This window comes from Hippocampus bargibanti, linkage group LG17 (assembly GCF_051943395.1).
Source record: "Hippocampus bargibanti isolate YZ-2025 linkage group LG17, ASM5194339v1, whole genome shotgun sequence".
Lineage (NCBI taxonomy): Eukaryota > Metazoa > Chordata > Actinopteri > Syngnathiformes > Syngnathidae > Hippocampus > Hippocampus bargibanti.
Genome location: NC_142750.1, coordinates 11,516,414 through 11,541,415, shown reverse-complemented (window position 1 = coordinate 11,541,415; position 25,002 = coordinate 11,516,414). Strand labels below are relative to the sequence as shown.

At 42.2% G+C, this 25,002-nt stretch overlaps 3 protein-coding genes across 5 annotated transcripts; 2 read left to right on the top strand and 1 right to left on the bottom strand.

The window, feature by feature from the left end:
* The first annotated feature begins 19 nt into the window (after window positions 1–19).
* On the top strand, window positions 20–9,930 carry armc5 (armadillo repeat containing 5). 2 transcript variants are annotated; one of them, XM_089019420.1, is made up of 8 exons: window positions 20–300; window positions 400–901; window positions 1,311–1,341; window positions 1,430–1,540; window positions 2,349–3,204; window positions 5,026–5,729; window positions 5,852–5,984; window positions 7,797–9,930. In XM_089019420.1, exons 2-8 carry the CDS (start codon window positions 542–544, stop codon window positions 9,052–9,054), a joined length of 3,453 nt encoding a protein of 1,150 aa, XP_088875546.1. In that variant the 5' UTR covers window positions 20–300; window positions 400–541; the 3' UTR covers window positions 9,055–9,930. The 2 variants fall into 2 exon arrangements, with proteins under 2 accessions (XP_088875546.1, XP_088875545.1); XM_089019419.1 differs by having other exon boundaries at window positions 20–901.
* Window positions 9,931–11,173: 1,243 nt separating this feature from the next.
* On the bottom strand, window positions 11,174–12,389 carry cox6a2 (cytochrome c oxidase subunit 6A2). Of its 2 annotated transcripts, none has more exons than XM_089018281.1 (4): window positions 12,299–12,389; window positions 12,007–12,070; window positions 11,441–11,583; window positions 11,174–11,342 (listed from the first exon to the last, which is right to left on the bottom strand). In XM_089018281.1, exons 2-4 carry the CDS (start codon window positions 12,068–12,070, stop codon window positions 11,253–11,255), a joined length of 297 nt encoding a protein of 98 aa, XP_088874407.1. In that variant the 5' UTR covers window positions 12,299–12,389; the 3' UTR covers window positions 11,174–11,252. The 2 variants fall into 2 exon arrangements, with proteins under 2 accessions (XP_088874407.1, XP_088874406.1); XM_089018280.1 differs by having other exon boundaries at window positions 12,229–12,386.
* Window positions 12,001–24,986, top strand: LOC148885756 (uncharacterized). Its single transcript, XM_089018277.1, has 23 exons — window positions 12,001–12,099; window positions 15,607–15,757; window positions 16,547–16,594; window positions 17,020–17,043; window positions 17,143–17,202; window positions 17,299–17,334; window positions 17,650–17,721; window positions 17,809–17,886; window positions 18,011–18,034; window positions 18,108–18,152; window positions 20,323–20,382; window positions 20,474–20,518; window positions 20,622–20,663; window positions 20,746–20,799; window positions 20,887–20,922; window positions 21,728–21,772; window positions 21,920–21,961; window positions 22,046–22,117; window positions 22,192–22,266; window positions 23,180–23,206; window positions 23,386–23,427; window positions 23,555–23,611; window positions 24,779–24,986. Exons 1-23 carry the CDS (start codon window positions 12,064–12,066, stop codon window positions 24,781–24,783), a joined length of 1,176 nt encoding a protein of 391 aa, XP_088874403.1. The 5' UTR covers window positions 12,001–12,063; the 3' UTR covers window positions 24,784–24,986.
* The last annotated feature ends 16 nt before the right edge of the window (window positions 24,987–25,002 follow it).

Sequence of the window (25,002 nt, the reverse complement as noted above, 5' to 3'; positions counted from 1 at the left end):
GGCTCCCTGCTTCTCTCCCAAAGCGCCCCTGTTTTCTTGTTGGCTAAAGATGGCGTTAGCAGCTAACACAGGCGATTGCTTTTTGTGTCACAAAAACTATTTGGTCGGTTGCGGCACAGCAGCGAGTAATCATAGCTTTGCCGCGTCATTCGGTGTGTAAAAATATGTTACATTGGACAAAAACGCGTCAGGGAGCCGGAAAAACGATTGGCTGGCCTTCGACACGACATAAGCCTGTTTTGCGGGATGTGGAGAGGAAGCGACCGGAACTTCATTTCCCATGAGTACCCGCGGCATCAGGTTGTACAACATTTTTTTCCCACTACCGGAACTCGTATTTTTCTGACCGTATGAACGTGTTTGTATTTGTTTTTTTAATACTCAATGCATGAACTCAAGGCATCAATGAAATAAAAAAACAAAATCAACGAGATGCTGGAAAAAGGATCCCACCAGTGGAATAATGTGCATATCAATAAATTATCAAACAAAAGTTAAAGAATAGTGAACCTAGTAGGCTGGCTACCTGGTAAAAGGAATCATGACTGCTTTACCCATCCAAAGTGGCCGAAAGCCATCTCGAGGCCCTTCCAGCACAGAAGGATCTCCATCAGGGCCAGAGTCCTCTTTGACCTGGTGCCTGACTCACCTGAGCAAGACTCCACCTGACTCAGAGGGGGAACTGGACAAGAGGTCTAGATTCTCCCAGTGGCGAGCATTGGTGGCCATCCGAACACAGCACATAAAGGGCGACAAGGCCGGCATCACCGGCTTCCGGAAACAGGGGGGTCTGCGTCCCTTGCTGGACTTGCTCGGCCACCCCAAGTGTTCCAGGAAGACTTTGGACCTGGCCCTCAGCATCCTTGCCAACTGCTGCACTGAGCTGGAGACACGTAAAGAGGTGAGAAAAAAACACTGCGATACTTTATACAGTTGCAAGAAAAAAGTGTGTGAACCCTGAATTGGTCATAAAAATGTCTTCTGAAATAGAGCTGCTCAGTATACGAGTACGGAAATGCGTAATCATTAAAAATATGTTTTCAGTCCAGTGTTGAGTTACGTATGATGTGTGTGACTAAAATTTTTAGAGATACAGTATGAACACTTGTTGGGTTGATTTCATTTGTTTTGTTTTTGCTCAGACTTGTGAGCAAAGAGATATTACATTTGCTTTTTTCGTGTTATGAAAATGTCACACTGGAGACTGCCAGTTTATGCAGAAGTACTAATAATTCCAAAGGGTTCACGTTGTTTTTCTTTCAACTGTATCTTTCTTTCACCCATTAAATTGTTATTATTTTCCAACATAGGTTTGCAAGCTTGGTGGAATAAATATTGTTGGTGAGTTTCCCTTTGAGACATTTTGATTAGATATTTTTGTGGCGCAAATCAGCACCGATGCACATCTTGACAAATATCCTTACCTCAGTGGATGTGATGAAGAGGAACGTGGCCCACGAGACCATCCAGAACCGAGCTGCGCGGGCTTTGGGGAATTTGGCTATAGACTCCGAGAGCTCAGCGCTCATCCACTTGGCTGGTGAGTCTCTGTGTCCTTTGTACGTTTGTCAGAGATGTTTGTTTGGACACTGTGAACAAAGGCTTGAACACTGGAAGATTGTCTTTTACTGCTGGCAGGGGACGCAGCCTTTCATGACCGACGCCCAACATCTGCAGCCCTCTGCCAAGCTATTTATTGAGAGTATATCCAAATTGAAGTGATACATTAGTAAAACAGAGTCAGTCTTCTTTTATTTGAATACCACGACCCTGGACGTCCCAACCACCAACATCCATAAACCAACAGAATGTAGACATTTTAATCGGTGGCCTTTCCATGAACTGATAGATTTTCAACCGGGCTCATATGAGCTCTTCCTGTGCAGGAGTTTTCCAGGTCCTAAATTCCGCCCAAGGCTAGATTTATTACCCGAGGATGACAGTTTAACAGGCTGTGTCTGTTCACCTCAGATTGATGCCAGATTTTCTGTGCTTCCATTGTGGGCCTTGTGTTCGGCCAACTAAGCATACAACAGCATGGAACTTTTAAATATGATAACTTCTATTCTGTCTATTCCCTACCAACGTTGCAAGTTTGGAAATGTATTTCACATGAAGAATCAATCAAACATGTCAGATGTAGCAGTACAAACTCCACATTGATGCGAGTTTCAAGAGGCCTTCGATGGTGTTTTGGGATTGTGTATTAGCACCGTTGCTTTACTTGGCTATGAATGGCTCACTTATTGCTGGATATAATTCACTGAAATGTAAAATGGTCGATGGAGTTGTCACTATTTAAGAGTGAATAATATTGTGACCGCTACCTTGTCATTTTTCCTGCGCAGGGGGCGTACCTCTCCTTCTCCTGTGCTTGTCTTTGTCGTCCTCCCATTCCTCACCCACCTCCATCGTGCCGGAAAATCCCTGCCCCAAGCTGGAGTGCGCCCAATCTGCTTCACGGGCACTCCTCTACCTCTCGGACACGCCGGCGAACCGCCTTTTTCTTCTCACCCAGGGTGCCCTGTCGGCCCTCACCCCCCTCATGGCCCCGGAGTACCCCCAAGGCCTACGACGGGCGGCCCTCAGGACCATCCACGAGCTCACCCGAGGCTGTGGCCCGGAATGCGCCAAGGAAGTGTCCCGCTCGGGTGTCTCAGCCCAGCTGAGCGTCATGGCATCCGGAGAGGCCGGGAAGCCGTATGAAGAGCTGGCGCTGAAGACCCTGGCCAACCTTTGCTCCCAAGGATGCTTGCGTCCCATGGTGGGCTCCTTGGGGGTCATCCCAAAGTTCACAGCCGAGGCCAAGAAGGAGCCCTACAAGTCAGGAGTCTTCCTCAAGGCACTGTGCCTGTGCTGCAAGGAGGCGGTCAACCGCGCCAAAGTGAAGGAGAGCGGCGGGCTGGAGGCACTGGTGGGCTTTCTGGCGGCGCACCCGAGTCATCCCCTGGCGCGTCTCGTCATCCTGGCCTGCGTTGACTTTGTCTTCGACGAATCGGCCGTGGAACAGCTGCAGGAGTTGGGGCTGGTCCCCCTGCTGGTGGCCCGGCTGGTGGCCCTCACCACGGGCGAGAAGGCGGGGTCGTCTCACAGCGAGCTCCATTCGCCGTCGTGCTTGGATTCCTTTGACTTTGCGCCTTTCGAGGAATGCAAAAAGGAGGAGGGCGGCAGGGAACAAGGCTCATCAAGCTTTTTGAGTCTCAGGTACAACAAAGGCAGTCCAGCAAGCATTTCTTCTTTCCCTTTCGGCTTTTCCCTTCAAGGGGTCGCCACAGCAAATCAGTGTCCTCTATCTTGAGAGGTTTGATGTACATTCATAAAATCATGTACTATTTTTTTTTCCAGTTAATGTACACTTTTTTAGGCAGCCCGTTGGTCAAGTGGTTAGCACAGTGCAGAGGTCGCAAGTTCAAAACCCATTCCGCCCTCCCAGTGTGAAGTTTGCATGTTCTCCCTGGGCCCACGTGGGGTTTCTCCGGGTCCTCCGGTTTCCTCCCACATTCCAAAAATATGTGTGGCAGGCTCATTGAACACTCTAAATTGTCCCCAAGTGTGAGCGTGAGCACAAATGGTTGTTTGTCTCTGTGTGCCCTCTGATTGGCTGGCAACCGGTTCAGGGTGTCTCCCGCCTCGTGTCCGAAGACGGCTGGGATAGGCTCCAGCACCCCCCGCGACCCTAATGAGGATTAAGCGGTACGGAAAATGGATGGGTGGATGAATTTAAACTTAAAAAAATGTTTTGTAATCTATGTATTCATGTTTTTTTTATTAATATGCACTTCCTCACGTTTGCTTTTAAATCGCATGTTTGTGTTTTTATTTTATTTTATGGAAACAATGTAAAAATTGTGATCAATTAAAATTTATAGTGTCGTTAGTTATAGTGATAGTATAGTTCACAGTCACATTTAACTAATTCGCTGCCAGATGTGCAAAATGTAATCACTCCAGTGCCAGGGATTTTGTCATTTTCACTCAAATTCCAGGACACACACAATCGAATATTGAGTATTAGGACAACATTGAAACATTTTATGCCAGATAAGAAACCTTAGACTCTCTTCTTTCATCATAAAAAAAGTTAGATTTGTCAGGAGTAATATAAGGTGCAAGTGGGGGCGGCTGTATAAAAGGCAAATGCTGCCCCCTCATGGGATGGAAAAACATTGCCAGAGGTCTTACCAGCGCTTTATCGACACCCCCCCCCCCCCCCCCCCCCCCGCAAAAAAACTCAAACCCGAACAAATTTGGGAATGGCGCTCCACGTCATATTTTCAATTCCCGAATACATTTGGGAATGGCAGTGAATGAGTTAATCATATCTTTATTATCTGTTAAAATAGTTTTGCAAACACATTTAACCTTTTTAATGTTTAATTAGTAAAGCAAAATCCAAATTAAAATGCAAAATACAGTAAAGTTCCGTTATATCGATATCGGTTATGTCAATAGTACTGCTTATTACGATACTATTTCTATGAATGCAAGGAGAAAATGTACATGCCGCAGGATACAGTAAAGTCTCGTTATATCGATATTCAAGGGAGTCCGAAAAAATATCGATATAACCGGGACTATCGATATATCCGACCCTGTTTGCATGTAATTTTCTCCGTGCGTGCATAGAAATAGTATCGATATAACCGGGACTATCGATATATCCAATATCGATATAACGAGACTTTACTGTATTTCTATGAACGCAAGGAGAAAATTTACATGCCGCAGGATCGGATATATCGATAGTCCGCTTATATCGATATTTTTTCCGACTCCCGAGAATATCGATATAACGAGACTTTACTGTAATTCATAAATTCACCTTGAAAGGACGGTATTTTACAAGTACATTGAAATAATTGTGATTAAATTAGTTGTGCAATGCACTTTGGCAAAATTTGGAAAATGTGTGAAGTGATTTAAGTGATGTAAGTAGGGGAAAAATTAATATATTTATACTGACCATTTTTGAAGGTATTGGTAATTTCTATTTCCACTTAATTTCTCTGATGTCGTCGTGTCCAGGTCGTGGCTGCTGGCCGAAGGGATGATCTCCTGCGAAGAGGACCTGCTGGACTCCTCGAGCAGCACCGACGGGGACTGGGCGGTGTCGCCCCTTCAAAGCTCCCCAAACCCTGAATACCCGCCCCCACTGAAAAGCAGCTCCCCTCTCAATGCCGCTACCTCAAAGAAAGATGCTCCAAACACCTCGTCGGCGCTGTGGAAACCTGGCGATCCACCGCCCTGCAGGTCACCCGCCATGTCGCCCTCTTTGAAAGCCACCAACCCGGGCTCGCCTTCCAAGTTCTCATCGCCCCAAAGAAGGCGGCAGCGGGCCTGCTCGGCACTTTCCTCCGCAGCAAAGCTCACCGTAGACGCGCCTCCGTCCGTACCGCGCCGGTTCGCTTACCAGCACCCATACCACCCTGAACCCTGGACGGCTGAGTCACCTGTCTTGCTGCTACTGTCGCGCTTCTCCCACGCCGCCGACCCCGGCCCCTTTCTGGTCACCTCGGACACTGTGCGGGGTCTGCTGTGTTATCTCAGCCAGCACCAGGACCCCAGCAGCCGCTGTTTCCGTCTGTTGTGCCGTCTCACCTGCAACCCCAGCTGCCTCAGGGCGCTCCTGCGCACCGGGGCTGTGGCGCTCATCCACCACCACCTCTGTCAGAGGGACGGTGGGGCCAAGCGGCAGCAAGAACGAGTTGAAGCCAAGGTCAAACAGCTCGGTAAGATGAGCTTGATTTTCAAAGTTTGAAAAATGCCTGTTTGGAGTCATGTCAATCAAGAATATGGGGCGTTATACTTCATATTTTCAGTTATTCTCCTACTCAAAAAATGTATTTTTAAGGTGTGACCCTACTCAACAATCTGCACGTCCAGTGCGAATCGGCATTCGGCTCGGGGGTCCTTGCACACGTCATGCTGTCGGGCTCCGACTCGGATCGAGTGAACTGTGCGCTCTCTCTGCCTTTAATCAGCAGGTGAGTCCTCTTGGAATTGCTAAAAGCAGGCATGCTTAAAGGACAACCGACGTCACTTTTTTGTTTCTAAACTGACATCATAAAAACGTTTTATAGCATTTAAAATACCCAAAACGATGTATGACGAACGTATGATATTTTTATTCAAATGCAAAACACCAATAAAAATGACATAAAGTGTCCAAAATCTGCAAAAAAATTGAACTGCGAATTGGGCATTTTCAGAAAGTCCCGCCCCCAGTGCGTGACGTCACGCCAAGACGTCTTGCATTGCTTGAGAATCAAAACAATGGCTTCAGATTCGGACAATATGCTTTCTTGTTACACCTCCAGTTATGAATATGATTCAAATAGTTCTGAAGAGGAAAGCATACATGTTTGCAATCGATTAAAGAATTTCTTCCATGCCATTTTGAGGCAACATTGGGTGGAAACGATCAACAGAAAAGAGGCACAAAATGGCGACCTCCTGTGGCTGATAAATTCCTTATATGGAGCTTGGACACCCTCTTCCGGCGGCTTTTGGGTGCAACACAAGGTTTTCAGACCAAACAATACAGCAAAATACATTGACGTGATGGAAGGACCGCTACAATGCGTCTTTTTTCGGTCAGGGGCGTTCCTTTAGTGGCGTCACTACGGACTCGTCACCAACTCAAAAGCAAGACTTCCTGAAGATTCAGCGCGAGTCTTAAAACGTAAAATATAGCTATATGCGGTGGAATATTTTTAAAATACGCTCAGTAGAAGTCATTTGAAGCCATTTTACAAATTATGGACACAACTTGTCCGGAGACGTCGGTTGTCCTTTAAACTTTGTGTCTCTCTGCTGAATTTCCAGGAAGACAAATACAATAAATGTCTTATTATGCTGTTTCTCAAGGACAGCAATAATATTACTGGGTCAATTTGATGAACTGAATATGTGTAAATCACCGTCTTTGCTGAAAGGCAAAAATGCATACCTGTCAACTTTGGCTAATAGCTGCCCTTACAAATGATTACAATTCCCGTATAAAAGTTGTTGTCTGCCATACATTATTTGAAATGATACCAATAATGCGCACACAAGTGGATATGCAGTCAGCTTACCACGCATGCACATGTTATGCATTGTCGTTGGCTACCAATGGTTGAGACGAACTGTATTCGAGCCAAAATCCATTATTTGAAATGATAAAAAACATAAAAATACCTGGGTAATGTATAAATTGATAGCTATGAAAATGTCATGAACAAAAAAAAAACACAACTTAAATAATAATAATAATAATAATAATAATAATAATAATAATAATAATACATTTCATTTATAAGCACCTTTACTGGACAAATAGTTCAGTAAAATCAAATGTTAGGCGCATCACTGAATGTTGTCAAAAATTGTCCTTAACTTTTATTTTTAAGTAAGTCTTAGGTTTTATTCATCACAACAGGCCAATGTACATTTTAGTTTCTCAGTGAAATAGTAAATACTGTACATCCTCTTTAGTGCAGAATAATGTCTTTGCAAACTTTGTCCATAAGAGGGGGCCCTGACTTCATGCAATAATAATAAATACATTTCATTTCTAAGCGCCTTTCAAAACTCTTACACTTTACAATCCCTGAGACTGACGTGGTTCTCCCAGTTCTGGATGGCTATGTTGTTATTATTATTATTATTATTATTATTATTATTATTATTATTATTGGTGGTGGTGGTAGTAGTATTGTTTTTATTTTTTTTTTTATCAAACATTGTTCAACCCTCAACTTAATGACCCACGTCAGTCAAGATCCTACAATAATAGTAATCCTTTTTTTTGACAGCAACAAGTTTCTGTTGAGAAAACTCCTCCTGGACTCCGGCTGCCTCAACTTGGCCCTGCAACCTCTCGGTTGCCGCGACGAAACGGGCGCCCACACCGCCGATTGTAAACGTCTCCTTTCCACCTGGCCGGACGCCTCGCTCCACTCACTCTACTTCTCCCTCCTGATTGGTTGCCTGTCTCCACTCGTATCCAGCATCAAATTGCGACCTGATGCCGGACGCCTGATTAAACTTTGTCAAGCCGACTCAGTGGCTCCACCTCCCGCTAAAAAGCCTCGCCACGCTCACATCTGCACGTACGCCTCATCCGACTTTGACCTCCTGCTGCTTCTGGATGATGGGGCCGAGGTCTCGGCCAACAGGGAGGCCATCGCCGGGTCGGACTCCGAGTACTTCAGGGCTTTGCTAAAAGGTGGCTTTGGGGAAGCCAAATCCGGACAAGCCATTCGCATTAAAGATGTGACTGAAGGCATGTTGGTCCCGGTGCTGCACCACCTGCACGGTTGCCGGCTGGCATCGTCAAACCAGACAGAGGAATGTCAGTTTTTGGACTCGTTGATACTTGACGGGCTAGTTTCCTGCCAGTCGGATGAGCCGTCCTTCTCGAAATCTCCATTAGGCGAAACCATGATGGGAGCCTGCAGATTCCTGGCCACTCAGCTTCAAAGAGAACTGGAGGGGCTCTGCGTATCCTTTCTTCTGTCTGAAATGACCGCAGCGAGCCCCTCGGGAGGAGACCGAGACACCACCGAGGAGCAGTTGGCCAGCAGGACATCCGAACTGGACCTGACGTGCGTTCAACTCCAAATCGAGAGTCCTTTTGAGAAGAGTGCGAAAACAACTTTCTTGAACAAAAGAGACAGCAAAAAAACTCCGGCAAGGAAAGTTGATGCTGTTTGTCAAATTAAAAGTGTGAACCCCTGCACAGAAAAGACGGCGTCGAAAAGCTCAGCTCAACTCTTCAAAGCAGAACATCCGGACTCCCTTGACCCCCTGGAGGAAGAATCAGAAAGAGGTCCAAGAGGGGTTCAGCCTTCCCTTCTTCCGGAGATGTACTGCTTTGCGCAGCGCCACAATTACCCAGCTCTGCGTCGGGCCTGCCTGACACTGCTGCTGGGCTTTCGGGAGGCGGGGCGGCGGCCGTGCTTCTCGGCCCGCAAAGCAGCCATCTGCCTGCAAGAGGCTGTCGGGCAGGCCGACTGCGTCGAGACGCTCATGCAGGATCTTCTCCGTCTGGTTGCAGATGTGCTCAGCTGAGAATCATCGGAAAACTTGGATGCGTGTTTTGTTTTACTTTCCTTGGGAGACATCATTCTTTTTTTTCCCACACATGTTCAGGGCATACCCCAAAATGGACCTGTTCTTTGACTGACCATTTACTTTAAGTGTTTATTTTCTTAGGAAAATGTGTGGCTTAGGGGTGGAACATTGAAGATAATTGAATGACCTAAAAGAAAACATCACAATCGAAAAAGAGGAGCGAGGAGACTCGCTTCGCTGTAAATAGTATAAAAATGCACAATTGATACCTCAGTAAAAAATTTTTGTAATTGGTCATAAATGCCACAAGGTGACGACTCATAGCTGATACCAATGGTTTTGAATAATTTCTTAACATTTCATTTGAAATTGCGCGACATTCTCTTCTTATTTCTGCCATCATCTTATCAACAGTCGCTGATATATTGAGAGAGGGTTTTGGTGATGTGGGGAATTTAACGCTACCTCAATCCATCGATTTCATTTTGCGAGCTATTAGTATTTTTTATTTTCTTTTGTCAAAAGGATGTGTTGCACCTTAAATAAAATAACCAGTAATGGACAGTCAAATGTTAATACATTTTATGGGGACATAGTTGATTCATTCTGGCCTGCCTCATCGTATCATAATTGGCGATGATCAACAGTACTTTACTTCCGTTTTGTTTCTGGATTGTACTTGGTTCTTTTTTATTTAGTTTTTTTTTTTTTAACGAGCCGTATGTCCTGTCTCGGTTGCCTTTGTTTCAAGCTGTTCTTTTCTGGAATTACTGGGACGACCAGTCTCATGTTTATTTTGTACATAGAGATCAAATGGAGATTTCATCTGTGCGATATCGACCTGATACCACTGAAATATAAAGATTTACGACACATGCTCTCAAATGTGAATTATTTTATGTACAGAGATGTCCGTGTACACGCTTTGTGCACCAATAATTCAATACGGGAGATGCTGAGTGGCCGTGCTTGTTATGTTGGTGACGGAATTTAAACCCCTTGTTGCAGGTGCCATCTGTGATGGAACTGGGAGAAGGGAGATGTTATTACATCAGAACCGAATGAATTCTAAAGGTGTACAAAAGAGGCAACTGAAATAACATGGCGCTGCATATCCATATATACGAGCTGTTATTAATACACAAATGTTCATAAAATACAGTCTTCTGAAAATCGTGATTCTGTGATGGAATTTTTATCAATCAGGCTAGATTTTGTTGCTTTTTTGCGTAACCTGTAGCTAAGTAAAAAACACTATCTCGGGAACTAAAAGCCATAATACAGTCTTAACATTTACATTTTAACAGTTTTGAATGTGTTTATGCGTAGTTATTCACAAACAGGCGACGTTCTAAAAGCACGCGCACATTTTTGCGCCAAATTGACAATCTTCATCTGTCGGAAGCAAGTGGCGTCGCCCACGGTAAGATTCACCCTTAAATAAAAGTAAAGATTCCGATAGCTCACTTACGGCGGTTTAGATTATTCTGCCGGCATATTAACATTTTGGTGGAGAATATAAGAATAAACCGACGTATGTAAGTGAAGCATGAAGCAACTTTCAAACGCAAGCCAAGGATAGCCGAGTTGCTAATTTTAGCACGGGATTGTGAACATGAACTACATATGGCCTTTGTTAAATTGTTTTATATGCTTTTATTTTTGAACCACCTCATAGTTGCTATAATATATGTACCGTGTGACGAAGTCACGAATGTATGAAGCCGTTTGTAAAAATCCGACAACAAATCGTGTTAGCTATGTTTTTGTGCCAATGTGTTTATTTGTCACCCTTCTGTACACATTCTACAACCACTATGTGAATTATCGAAAACAAAAGTAAAGGGTTAATGAGGAAATGTTTGGAGAAAAAAAACAGAATCATGACACGTGCATATATTTGTTGGAACTAATATTGTCAAATTGTGGAAGTAGGAAAGATTAAAAACACATTCAATTGTAAATGCTCATTTTAAAAGCAATTCACAGTAATAAAGTCATTAAATTCGGTTTAGTAAGCCCGTAACGCTGGAAGCAAGGGTGCCTTTAAGTGCTCTCTCCAGATACTGCAGCTACAATTTGCTGAGGGGAAAAACAAAATGAGATGACACTTAAATTTGTGCATAAGATGTATGTATTTATTTTTCTTTATCTTGATTATAGTACAAGGCATCACTTTGCGGCTGGAAGGACCCTCAATGGTGGGAGTTCTCATAACCGTCTGGCAGGGGGTTGGTGTGAGGATTGTGGAACAGCGAGTGGTTACCATCACCCCATGGGAATTTCTGTCAGGCAACAGTGGTAAGTGATGTCTGAATATTGACATAAATCTCAGAGCGATGTTGTAAAAATAATGCCGAGGGACTGTCAAGGAGCCACTCACCTTGGTTCGAATGCGGAGGTGTTCATAGGGCACAAATTCCGGCTGCTCGTGCGAGTGCGCCTGCATTTTCATGTAGACGTTGGCCATGCACACGGTCACGCCGGGCAAGGCCAGCACAAAGGTCAGGATCTTCCAGGTCCTTGCTGAGGAATGATGGAGAGAATGACATTTTTCAAAATGTTTTCAGTGTAAAAGACCGCTAAGGAACAAGAATATGGGTGCTGACTGCCAGCTTTGAAGTTCATTTTCAGCTGCAAGGTGACTTCTCATGTACTGTATATTGACAAATACTACTTGTCAATGTCCATTAACTTCTTATAATGTTAAGTATTGCTAATGTGAGTGAGTCACAGTGCAGATGTGCCCCAAATATTTTAATTTTAACATTGGTAGCTGTCGCTACAAAATAACCAACCAAAGGTCCTGGAGTTACTGTATTTATTCTTCCAAAAAGCTGCATTTTATTTCAGAATAAACAAAACCAAAGAATATGTTTATGCTCTGGTGAGGACATTGTTTTTAAATTCAGCTTTTTTTTTTTTTTGTGAGTGCACAGACTTTCTAACCTCCTCCGTCATGGCTCGAATGTGACGCGGCGGCAAGCACACGCCGAGCGACCGACAATGACATCTGTGGACAGACCGACCACAGTTGGCTGGGTAAGATATGATGACACAGTCATGTGTATGTTTCTGTTATGCAGACTCATCGGAACAATCGTTTCTTTCACTTTTTAAACATGCATTTCATTTAAGAAATGTTCATAATGAGTCTTTTGCGAAACTTACTGTTATTCAGTCAGTCGATATATCTTATAATCTTTATTATTCCTCGCAGCACGTCTCTTGCTAGCTTTACCTTTCGTCTCCTTCCTACTTGTTTTGTCCTTCAGTCTGTCCTGAACTGAACCGAGTGCAGGAGGCTCCTCCCTGCTTTTAAACTGTCGCGCTGCCAGGGAACGTCCAGTTTATATTAAACCAAGTGCAGCTGGCCCACTGATATGTGAGCACAAGGGAATGGAGGAGGCGTGACTCTGCCACAGGACGCTTCATAAAAACATCTATGGTATATCAATTCTTTTTTTTGTATTCTCACAGGACTGCAAATCCTTGATGAACCACAAATTCAGACATGCAAGTGAGATAGTTCATAGAAAAATGTTTAGTGTCACTTTGGCTGGATTTACACTGCAAGGCCAAGTGCCTAGTTCCCACTAAATGCCTTCCCCTATCCAATTTTTAAATTCTATTTTTTTTAATTTAAATCATTTCCATTTCAAGACCCACATACACATGAGCTTAAATTTCCATGAAAAAGATGACACAAATGTCAAGTCACCTCAACTCAACTCAGCTGTATTTATAGAGCACTTTAAAACAACCATTGCTGTATACACAGTGCTGTCCATGGAGCACAAAGCAATCATATAACAGCAAATAAAAGAATAGATTAACAACAAAAGAGTGTAGAAAGCACCAAAAACCCAAACTAAAAACCAATCTCTTCCAGAAGGTCGTACATTTAAAGGACAACCGACGTCACTTTTTTGTTTCTTAACTGACATCAGAAAAACATTTTATAGCATCTAAAATACCCAAAACATGCAGTATATATTTTTATTCAAATGCAAAACACCAAGAAAAATGACTTAAAGTGTCCAAAATCTGCAAAAAAATTGAGCTGCGAATTGAGCATTTTCAGAAAGTCCCGCCCCCAGTTCGTGACGTCACGCCAAGACGTCTTGCATTGCTGGAGAATCAAAACAATGGCTGCAGATTCGGGGAATATGCTTTCTTGTTACACATCCAGTTATGAATATGATTCAAATTGTTCTGAAGAGGAAAGCATACATGTTTGCAATCGATTAAAGAATTTATTCCGTGCCATTTTGAGGCAACAAAGAGCCACAAAATGGCCACTGATCTGTTGTAAGGAATGAATCAGCCCGTTTCCACAGGTTGATAAATTCCTTCCATGGAGCTTGGACGCCCTCATCTGGCGCAACACGAGGTTTTCAGACCAAACAATTACAGCAAAATACATTGACGTGATGGAAGGACTGCTACAATGTGTCTTTTTTTCAGTCAGGGGCGTTCCTTTAATGATGTCACGTACGGACTTGTCACCAACTCAAAAACAAGACTTCCTGAATATTCAGCGCGAGTCTTAAAACGTCAAATATAGCTATATGCGGTGAAATCTTATTAAAATACGCTCAGTAGAAGTCATTTGAAGCCATTTTACAAATTATGGACACAACTTGTCCGGAGACGTCGGTTGTCCTTTAAATAGCCTTACAACTATAGTCAAGACCACACATTCCGCTTCAAACTGCTTTGTGTGTGACATTTTTCGATCCAGTAAATTCTAACGACAGATGACTGGAGTTTCCTGCCTGTACTTCAGTGTTTAATCTTGGGTGGGTTTTTTTCACATTGTCAACGTTGGCCAATCTCAAACCGGCAGAAGTGAGTGATGTTATGCAAACGATGAATCTGACCGCCTGCCGAATGTTATTGTGGGAAGCAATGTTGTCGCCTTATCCCCACGGGTCAACCTTTCCATGCGGTGCAAGTGTTCTGCAGAAGTCACTCGCCCATATGTTACCCCCGCCCCCATTTTTTCTTAATGTAAACCATTGAGCAATACAGATTTTCATGTACCCTGTTACGAACTCCCTGAGCAACTAGTTCCATTAAAACCACCAGATTCTATTTGGTCATACAGTAAATCTCTCATTCTTTGAACCAATGTCACGTCTTGATGGAGTTCCAACAGCGAGTCTATGCTACAATAAACGCAATGCAAATATTGATCACAGACAGACAAATGTTTACAAGGTGAACCGGCAGCCCGGTGAGTCAGACGGGGGTGATGTTTTGGTATTCGTGCTCACTACCTCCAAGGAAGACGATGCGGTGGTCCAAAGTCAGCTGAATGACTAAAAAAACACAAGTGCATGCTTTCCAGGCAGAACCGATGTGCTGACTCATTCAGACAACATACAGTAAATGTTACTTATAGAAGTAATAAATGCCATCATGGGCCTATGCTTCTTGTTCATAGTCTCAACATTTGATCGCACAAACTTCTTGTTGACATGGCAACTCCTTGACTATATCTTTTTTTTACTAGATTGGCTAGGCATGGTTGCTCCCATCTTGTCGACTGATGTGAGCCCACACTAAAACCTTTGAAACTCACGGTTTCTGCAACTTTTAGAATCTTGTGGCACAATGCTGGTTTTGCTTGTCCGCAATTGATGAATGAGTCGAACAGCTACTTGTTACTACTGGGCAAAACTCTGTAGTTGATGACATGTTACAACTACTACGAATAAGAGCATAACATTTTACTACAGTGAGACCTCAACTCACAAACACCTCAACTTACAAACCTTTTGTCTTACAAACGTCAAATTTATGAAAATTAAACCTTATAATAAGCACTATTTTCATAATACACACCCACCACGGCTGGCGGAGTGATCTTCGGCGGAAGCACATGACCGAACAGCACCAGAGGTTGAGTTACCAACAGTCCTTATGGAAGGTGACTCTCCTTCCATAAGCCATCAATGACCATCAAAAAGGTGAATAAAACTTCATTTTACAGCACAGTTTAATTTAATTTAATTACAGTCATCATGGAATGCGCCTCTCTTTCCAAACAGCAATTCCCTTTGACCTTCGACCATCACAAATGTAAATAAAGTGACTTTATGATACAATGCAGTGTATTTCTTTCATTACAATACAATAGCACATTTATTATACATAGAATAAGGTATGTTGTGTGTAGTTTTAAGGCTTATTTAGTTGAAAAGTATATTTTATGGAAACCCGGGAACGGATGATTCCCATTTTAATGGTTTCCTATGGGATTTTTTTTTTGAGATACACACTTTTCGCCTTACACACTGTCTGGGAACCAATTAAGTTCGTAAATTGAGGTCTCACTGTACTTAACATAAAACGTGCCATTAGTAATCGCAGTAGCTTGCAAATAACAACAAAAGGAAAGTTTTGCCCGATTCGTGATGTATAGTTTTATTACTATGCAAAACGTACAATATACAGTACTTTCTGTGTGATGTATTTTTTCTTAATCAAGGAAGCCAACTTTTTATTTCTGCTAAGTGAAACCTGATTGTGCCGGCTTTGAAGGCAGGTACCGCTCAGTGGGAGGAGGTGGAGTGTGGATATAAAAGACCTCGGAGGATGCCACATTCACTCATTAATTCATCCGTCATGTGGTGTCCATCTCTTCTTCACGCCTCACTGCTGCTCTGCCTCGCCAGGCAAACCCTGCAAGGTGGTAAGTAAAAACACATTCAATCTCACAGGAACTGTTGAAAAATGTTTATTCATCCATCCATCCATCCATCCATCCATTTTCTCATCCAATTACGGTTGCGGGTGACCTGGAGTCTGTCTTTGGGCTTTGGGTTACATCTTGAACAGGTTGCCAGCCAACTGTTCGGAAAAATATTTCTTCACTGGTTATTTTTTCCTAAATGTACGATGCACAATGGACAAAATATGGTTCCTTCTGGTAGACCAAAGATTTAAAATTCAACCGATATTTGAAATGTAGAGTTTATGTATACTTGGTTGTTATTGACAGCTTAAAAAAGTCTTTCTTCGCTCAATGTAGTTGAACAATAGTTGGAAAATACTTCTGTGATTCAAAGATGCTTTGTAAACTTGCTCATATTCATGTTGAATAAAATGGCCGCCACAGCAAGATGCCCCCCCCCCCCTGTTCTGTTTAATCAGTAAACAGTGGGATGGCTTATTTTCCAAAGCTCGCGTGAATCAGCGCCTTCAGTGGCTGCCTCTCACCGGTGTGTTAAAAGTCACCCCGCTGGACCGGGCTTTGAATCGTTAATATCGCTTTGATCCAAGAATTGGCGGGCACAGGAGACAGAAAATTTGCCGAGTGCATGTGAGAAGCGTCAGGCTCCACACAATCGCCTCTTTTCTGGATTTTTTTTTTAATCGTCATTTTCAATGAATGCCTCTTTCAATGTGACTTCAGTATGTAGGAAGTCAAATCAAAAATGTTGAATGTGGTATTTATTTTATTGTTTTCTTTTATTTTTAGGGGTGAACGCTCAGGGCACGTCTTGGAGGCGGATCATGCCAGCCAGAGGTCTAATCAATTTTAATAGTGTCCATTTTAATAGTTTCTATTTCTTCAGTCTATTTTTGGAGCTAACATTAATTGTATGGGAGAGCCTTTTTTTAAAAATGTTGACATTTTTAAATTAATTCGTTATTTAATTCAATTATGTATTTATTGTGTTTCTGTTTTCGTTTGCGGATTGCAAGGGGTTATAGGTCAGATGGGAATGGCGGTCCATGTCATCCCGAATAAATTTGGGAATGGCAGTGAATGAGTTAATATTGTATTATTAACTCACAATTATAATATAAACTGAGATAACTACTCTTGTTTTTAATCCCTGTTGGGATTAAAAACTGGTTTTAATCCCTGTTTGAATGGATGAAGCAATAGTTGGGGACTGACTGACCAAACAATAATGTCTAAAAGTGGCACTTTCCTCTGCTTTGCAGGTGTCGGAATGGGAACCAAAGGCGGTGAGCGCGTATTACTTTTTGTATACATGTGTGTGAACATAATTCATCTGTACACACTGTGAGAGATGCATGTCATTTTTGGATTTTTTTTTGTCCCAGTGAATGGTGCTCACGGCGCTTTGGGGAGCAGATATGTCAACAAACCATTAAAGGCTGGAGGTCTGTTTCATTTTCTTGACAAGATGAATGTACTTTTCCAGTGTTGAAATTGCCAAAAAGACACATACTCATGTTTAAATGCTCTCTTCTGTTCAGTTGGCCATTACGCTGTTCCCAGTCCGCTTGGCGTCAGTAAGTTATCGTTTTAGCATCAGTGAAACAAGAAAATCCTCCAAATGTTAAATCATTTTGCAGTCTAATATCATCGCCATATATGACACAAAGGAGCTCTCAGTGTCACGAATTGTCGACAAACAACATTTAAAAATGAACCACAGTCGGTTTTCTGTTTTCAGGGAGAAGAATGACATTTACTAGCTATGAAAATGTGTTCTCATTAGAATACCAGTTAAAAACAAGTACAACAATAGGAAATACTTGTTCTATTTTATTGTTAGATTTTGTTAGAAAAATAGAAAGTCCATCAAAAAGTTCTTGTTTTCTTAGTGGGCTACCAACCTCTTGGACAAGGATTCGTACCTGGACGATTTCCCGCCTATGGAAACCCTGGACTCTATGGTATTGAGGCATATCATGAGAGCTATGAACCTCTTTTGGTGACTGTGTGATGACTACAAATATTGATTTATATATATTTTTGGGCAGGTGGCAATCTTGGCACAGGCTTGCCAATGGGCCTCGCACCTGCAAATGGGCACGGCTTGGGCCACGGAAGCAAGCGCGGTAAGAAGAGCCTCGTTGAAGGTCTTCCAACACTTTCCCCAGAGGCATTTCTGGAGAAATTATGTTACATTATTTGAGTTTGCGATTAAAAGTTTTTTTTTTCTTTTCGGGGGGAATTTTACAGTTCATGGGCTCAGCCCTGTTCCAGGTAAGCTGTTGAATTCATTTTTGTCACATTTTTATCCATGTCCGAATTGTTCTTATTTCTTTATTATTTCCAGGATATGCTCCTTACGCCGGCATGGGCTACCCCGCCGTCCGACCAGGTACAAGAACCACTTTATATGAACTCTGGGACTTAATCTGTAGGTTGGGCCCTGAGCAATGCTTTTACTATGGCAATGGTATTCATCCATTCACTCATTCATTCCCTCATGATGTCTTTTTTCCTGTGCAAAAATCCATGAACATTCTTAGTTCTGAGAATGTGTTAACACAACAAAATGGGTTTAAGACAACCCAATAGTTCTCTGGCAACGTGGATGCCGGTGCTTGCAAGGTGCATGTCATGACAGGCATTGCTCTGACGGCGTGGGATGAACACATTATGCATGACAGTATGCCCCCCCCCCCTCCCCGTCATGTGTTTCTGCGGCGGAATTGGGACAATTGGAGTAGGCCACCCGTAGCCAGGTCGCTCAGGGTCCGAAGAGCGCAAAGACCCAAGCGCTTGGAGAACCAGAAGAATCTGGAAGGTGGGGACAGGAAGTGACAAGAGCTTTGGATCTCAAGTGATGTCAACTGGAAGTGGACTCAAAATCCTTGACCCAAAACCAAAGATGTCAAATCTTGGACCCACCACAAGGGATTCAAGTCTTGGTCAGGCTGTAGGAGGTGTTCCTGACCCTTCAGTCCTCAATCATGTAGCAGGACAACTTCAGTCTGTCGATAAACAAAAGCTCCAAAAATTGGCTTCTACGGCACAGAATGCCAGAAACCACGCTTCTGCTCGTCCACAACGGCGAAAAAACAAAAAACTGTGGATCCCCCTATTTGCCAAACCACCCTAGTGAGCTATCCAGTTCTGGGATGAGACCGAGATTGGCACCTAATCTTGCTCCTCAGGCTCTGAGCAACGTCGATTTATATCATCCCTAGACGCTCGCTTACCATCTCCTATGTCTCGAATCGCTTTAGCTCCCAAATGAACAAATGAACAAATCAGCGGCACCCTGGGCCAGCAAGTGTCCAATCCTCAAGTACAGGAAAGCAAGCTAAATATACCTTTGTCACCGGAAACTGGTTTCAGTCTTGCTCAGGCAAAAGTGCAAGAAGGTAAAAAAAGAACAATAATTTGGAGTGTCAGCAGGTCTCTGAAATGGATTGCTCTTCATGAGCCCTCAAGGAAAGATTTACTTGTCCTCGTTTTCATCCTCCTTCTTTCAAAGAGCTTCAAAACTCAAGCCAACAGGCGTCGATTTCATTTGGAGCTGTGGATTTCATCGCTAAGACTTCAGTAGTGCTACAATCCAGAATGAAAAAAGTGTGGTGTGACTTACTAGAGTCTACTATTAGCCAGGAAATAACTGTCTGACCTTCCGTAATGATGTCCATCTGTTCTTGAAAAGTCCCTCTTGAAAATGGCTAACAGTAAATCTGCAACCAAATTCATTTCTTCTCCTTCAGTGGGTTGACAAAACTGCTATTAAATCAACACAATAGTTTTGCTTATGTAGCTCGCGACCTATACAGTGTGCTAGCTCTGGCCAGTATGCTCTTGTCACGAGTGTCTTGTGATCAGAGCAGTCACTAGCCAATCATAGTTTGCGATTCTCTGACGTTGACCAGCACCCTCAAGAAGGTGTTAGTACCCCCTTTGGGTTGCCAACTCGAAATCGGATTGGTTAGAGCAACAGTTTGATTGATACATTTGATGTGACAGGGCACGCCGAACTGATTGTGAAGGCTTCCATGAAGATTTCTGACCGTGCTAACAATTAATGGCTGAAATGTGATGAGTTAAATGCTTAATTACGAAAACACATATCTGGAGGCAGCGCAACAGGGGAAAAGTAACGAAAGGAAGCTGAAAGACGATTTAGAATTAGTTCATAAGATTTCCTGGACAAAATACAGTACGTATAATCAACATCGGTCCGTGATTCAGATATTTTTAGGCTAGCCGAGATGGCTTTGCAAGCCTTGATGGCCCGCTACTGGAAACAGACCTATTTCAAAAGTGTTTCTGTGAAGTTAGTTACTAAACTACCGTGTTGCAGTGGCGAGGCCTAAATCTGCCCTTTTTAACTGCCCATTACTGTAATGTCACAATGTGGTGGCAAAGCGCAACAAGAATCTCGTTACCTAATGCTTACCACTCACAGCTTCCATTTAGCTTTTGGAGCTTTTTGCATTATTTCCATGCATTCACCTGATTCGTGGATATTTTGTTGTATGGTCTTATTTGGAACCAGTTGTATTCTATTTTCTCCACAGGTAATGGTGGTGCAGGGAACTATCTTGGAGGAAAAGTGGCCCCAGGGGCTTACGGACCAGGTATTGCTGGCTTATCAAAAATCACGGTCACATTCTTGAGAAAGCATCTGAGTGTGAATGATGATGACGAACGTTTAACCATGGGCCACAGCTTTAGGACAGGGAGGATATCTGGGAGCAGCTGGGAAACTTGGAGGTACACTAACCTAAAGAGCTGTCAACAAATCATCCTAAATATGTCTGTTTTGTGTTTCACGTTGCTAATTCCTACCCTTTTATGTGAAACACCTTAACTCCAGCTGCTCTTGGCCAGGGAGGGTACACAAAAGGTGTATCAAAAGGTTTGTTTGGATGCAACCTTTTTTTTTTTTTTTTTTTTTTTTTTGTACAAACCCACCAAAGTGATTTTGTGTTCAATCGCAGGTTATGTTAATGGTGCAGGACGATACGGCGGAACACTGGCAGGCAATGGCCTCGGTAAGAAAATGTCAAACCAAAGATGAACCTAAAAATGTAGATATTTATTTGACTTTGTACTACTATTTTTGTCACATCTTTTGGCAGGTTATGGAAATGGTTACGCAAACCCGTACGGAGATGGTGAGTACAAAAAAGATATAATAATGAATTTAAATAGGGGAAATCTATAAATAAAGATTTCATGCATTAATTATGACCGGTATTCTATAATAATAATAATAAATAATACACTTTATTTCCAAGTGCCTTTCAGAACACCCAAGGACACTTTACAATTAAAAGAACAATACACAGAACAATAAAACCATAAATAAAAGATAAATAGTAAAATGCTGATTTAAACTAAACCGTAATTGCAATTTTAAACAGATGAGGTTTCTCTCCATGTTAAGCGCCTTGGTACAGTTTCAGCTGTTGTTTAAGCGCTATATAAATCAATATGTATTCCTTGAGAGTGTTGAAAGACGCTTATAAATGAATTGGCATGTGGCTGCCGCTGCTCACCCGCAGAAAAAAACGATTTTGTGACTGTAAAGTGACCTTGAGAGTTTTGAAAGGCGCTTAGAAATTGAATGTATTATTATTATTATTACGTATTATTATATTGTATTGTAGTACACTAGGAATAAGGGTGCAGTTTGTACGTGTGTCCACTGGGTGTAACTGTTTCAAAAGTCCCATTTGTTTTTTTAATAAGGTCAAGCGTCTTGTAATAATTTTTTCGTGAATTTTATTTGTTTCCTCCAGAAAATGAATGTAATATAAATTATTTTCCACTGCATTTGGAAGGAATTCTCGCATCTCCAATGTAATTACTTTTCACAGGAGGAAAAAAAGGTTGCTGTGCCACTTCAGCTCAAAATGCACAACCAAACCAGATAATAAATGGCCAGTTTCCCCTCACCCCCTCTTCTCAATGTTGCAGCTCTAGGTACTGGACGCTATGCTGGCCAGCCTCAGGTACCATATGGTAAGACATGAAGCAATTAAATTGTGTCTATATGCACTATTACTGTCTGTGTATAAAATTTGCAAATTTCCCCATTGCGGGACGAATAAAGGTATTCTGATTCTGATTCTGAATAACTTACATTGAGGACCTTATCTGTTCTTCCAGGAGGACTCAGTGCAGGATTGGACCCAGCTGCTGCCAAGTATGGTAAGAATACTTGACTTGTTATGATCATACAAATGCATCCACTCGTGAATTATAGGACCATGGGAGTTTGTTTTCATCCTTTAGGAGGCGCAGCACCAGTAGGAGCACCCCAGGACCCTTATGGAGGCACTCCGCTTGCTACTGCCCGACTTGAAGGTCACCTCTTTGTACTTTTGAACTAACGTGTTAGTTTGCCACAACTATAACGATGAACATGTCTTCTCCTTTAGGAGATGGCAGCTCCCTGTACCACTCTCAGCCCATCGGCCTCAGTGGTGATGGCAGCAAAAGCGCCAGCAAACACGGTGTGAAAAAAGGATGGTGTGGTGGGAAGAATACGAATTTCCAATGCATCTGACACACTTTCAGTCAACCTGACGCTAACGATAGCCAGGAATCTCTGGTTCTTAAAATCTTGACAAATATCATCTCAAAAATACCTGGCTCTCCAAATATCACCATAATATACAGAAATGTGATTGTAAGCATTATTCAAAGTTTTAACACGGTGCTTAAAAGTTAAATGCATCTGAACTGAACTGTGCAACATTAAAAATAATCCAGGCTGATCTAACTGCACGGTTGGAACATTTTACTCAATGTTCACTTTTATTGCCACTAGAGGGAGCCCGCTCATCGCTCGTGGCTAAATTGACAACTTTGCATTTCCCTGCTATGACATTTTTCTTTTAACAAGGACATCTGAGGCTCCTGGACCCCGGTCCGGTCATCACGCAACAAAAGCCGCTTTCGAGTGGAATCACTCCATTTGAGTACTGTATTTTATGGTGGATAAGACACACCTAAAAGGCTTGATTTTTCTTCAAAAGAAGACTTTGCACCTTATACGCAGTTGTGCGTTATATGTGAAGTCATATTGAGCCATAACAGGTCTTGTAAACATTTCCTCTTATAGAAGTAGTATGTAACCCCAGCATATACTATATAAGGCGCTACCCTTATATTGTGGCGTGCAAAATATTTGGGAAACTTCTATATTATGTTTAGAAATTTTATTTCATTCATTTGGGGTGAGCCTTTTACTCCAGTGCGCCTTATATGCCGGAAAATACCATAACAACGTATAGTAAGATTAATCAAATCTAATTAATGCATGATATTGGGGCATCACTCAAAATTGTCCAATTTTGCATCGGGACTAAAGAAGGTCAAATCAAAGCACATTTTTGACCAGAATTATGTTTTGTGTATTTTCAGGTTCGGCATATGGAGCTCCACAAGCAGGTGACTTTTCTCACTCTTCTCTCCTCCCACCATATCATGTTTATGTTCTGTGTATTCAATTCTCTCACACTGCTTTTGAAATCAAGTATATGGGCTCATGCAAAGAATTAAAAGTTTGATTTATATTTTCATTTCATGTAACATCAGGGTCACTAAATGCTTTGTATCTGTTTACCAAGGCTACCTTGCACAGCCACTTGGCCCAAGTCAAGATGCATTGGGTAAGCGGGACACTAGTCCAACTTCCTCTTTCACCAGCAACTTCCTGATATTGTAGAAAAATGACAGAAAAAGCTTCTATATAAACAAACAAACACATTTCATACCTTTTTGCACTGTGAATCGCAGGAGCAAAAGCGTCCAAGTACGGTGTAGGTACCGGACCTCTTGGTGGTGGATACCGAGGTAAGAATGGGCGTTATTCGACAATGAGACAATCAACCCCAAATACAGGGATGGGCAACTTTGATGGTGGTGGGAGCCCACAATTTATAATATGTGCTACTAGATTGGTCACAAAAATATGGTTTTAAACATGGACATAATATTTACTGGGTCTGAAATGGCAAAAACACAAGTATAATGGACTGCCATTGAAATCAATTTGGAGTTTCATGGGGTGGTACAGCTCAGTACAAGTATCCCAACCCCTAAATTGTGTGTTCAATCCCCTACCCATGTGGCCATGTCAAATTGCGGAAGTCACCGGACCCCCGTTACCCCTGATTCTGCATCATCGGTACATAAATAAGAAGTCAGTGTGAAGCGCTTTGGAAGCCTCGTGGGTGGAAAATCATGATGCAAGTAAAATCCCATCTACTAATTAAAAAAATAAAACACTGAACTTCCAATCGCTGTTTTCCATTTTTAAAAAAAATCTCATTACCCCCCCTCAACACCCTTCACCAAAAAATAATACGTTTGCCACCAGGTAAATCAGTGGTTGTCGAACCGTGAGTATGGAGGATCCACTGTCGTCAAGGAAATGTGTTTACAAATTTCTCCACTCAAATTTTCACTGTTTTTTTCCTCATATTTATTTTTCATTAACTCATTCACTGCCAGTCATGTGCAAAAAAAATGTGTCCAGTCCAGAATATTGACTTTTAGGACTACATAAACCTTCAAAGCGGCGTTAGAAACCTTTGACTCTCTTCTTTCATTAGAAAAGAAAAGTTATATTTGTCAGGAGTAATATGAGGTGCAAGTGCAGCTGTACAAAAGGCAATTCCTGCTCCCTCATGAAATGGAAAAACATTGCCAGAGGTCTGACTAGCACTTTATTGGCCCCCCCCACAAGAAAAACCAAAACCCATACAAATTCGGGAATGGCACTACGCATCATATTTTCAATTCCTGAATAAATTTGGAAATGGCAGTGAATGAGTTATTCAAGAGGTCACTCAGTGTGGCTGAAGGCCACATGTGGACCATGGCCAACCAGTTGCCTATCCCTACCATAATAGTAAAGCCCAAATTAAGTTTAATCTCATGATTTCCTATTTGTACATTACCTCAAAGGTTTTCTTTAATTTCCTTACTAGTATATTTTTTATTATCTCTCTTTGTCAGGTTGATTCAAACGTCCTGCTGGTTTACAGGTGGATTGTTTCTCTTTCACTGATTTGTATTTTTTTTTTTTTTTTTTTTTTTTTTAGTCTGTGTGTTATATTTTCGTAATCTTTATACGTAACAGACATTTTAGCATTCACTCACTGGTCAAAGTGAAAGTGACGCAATGAGTGGTGATGTATGATAAAATAAATATGGACAAAACACACACTGCCTTTGTATTG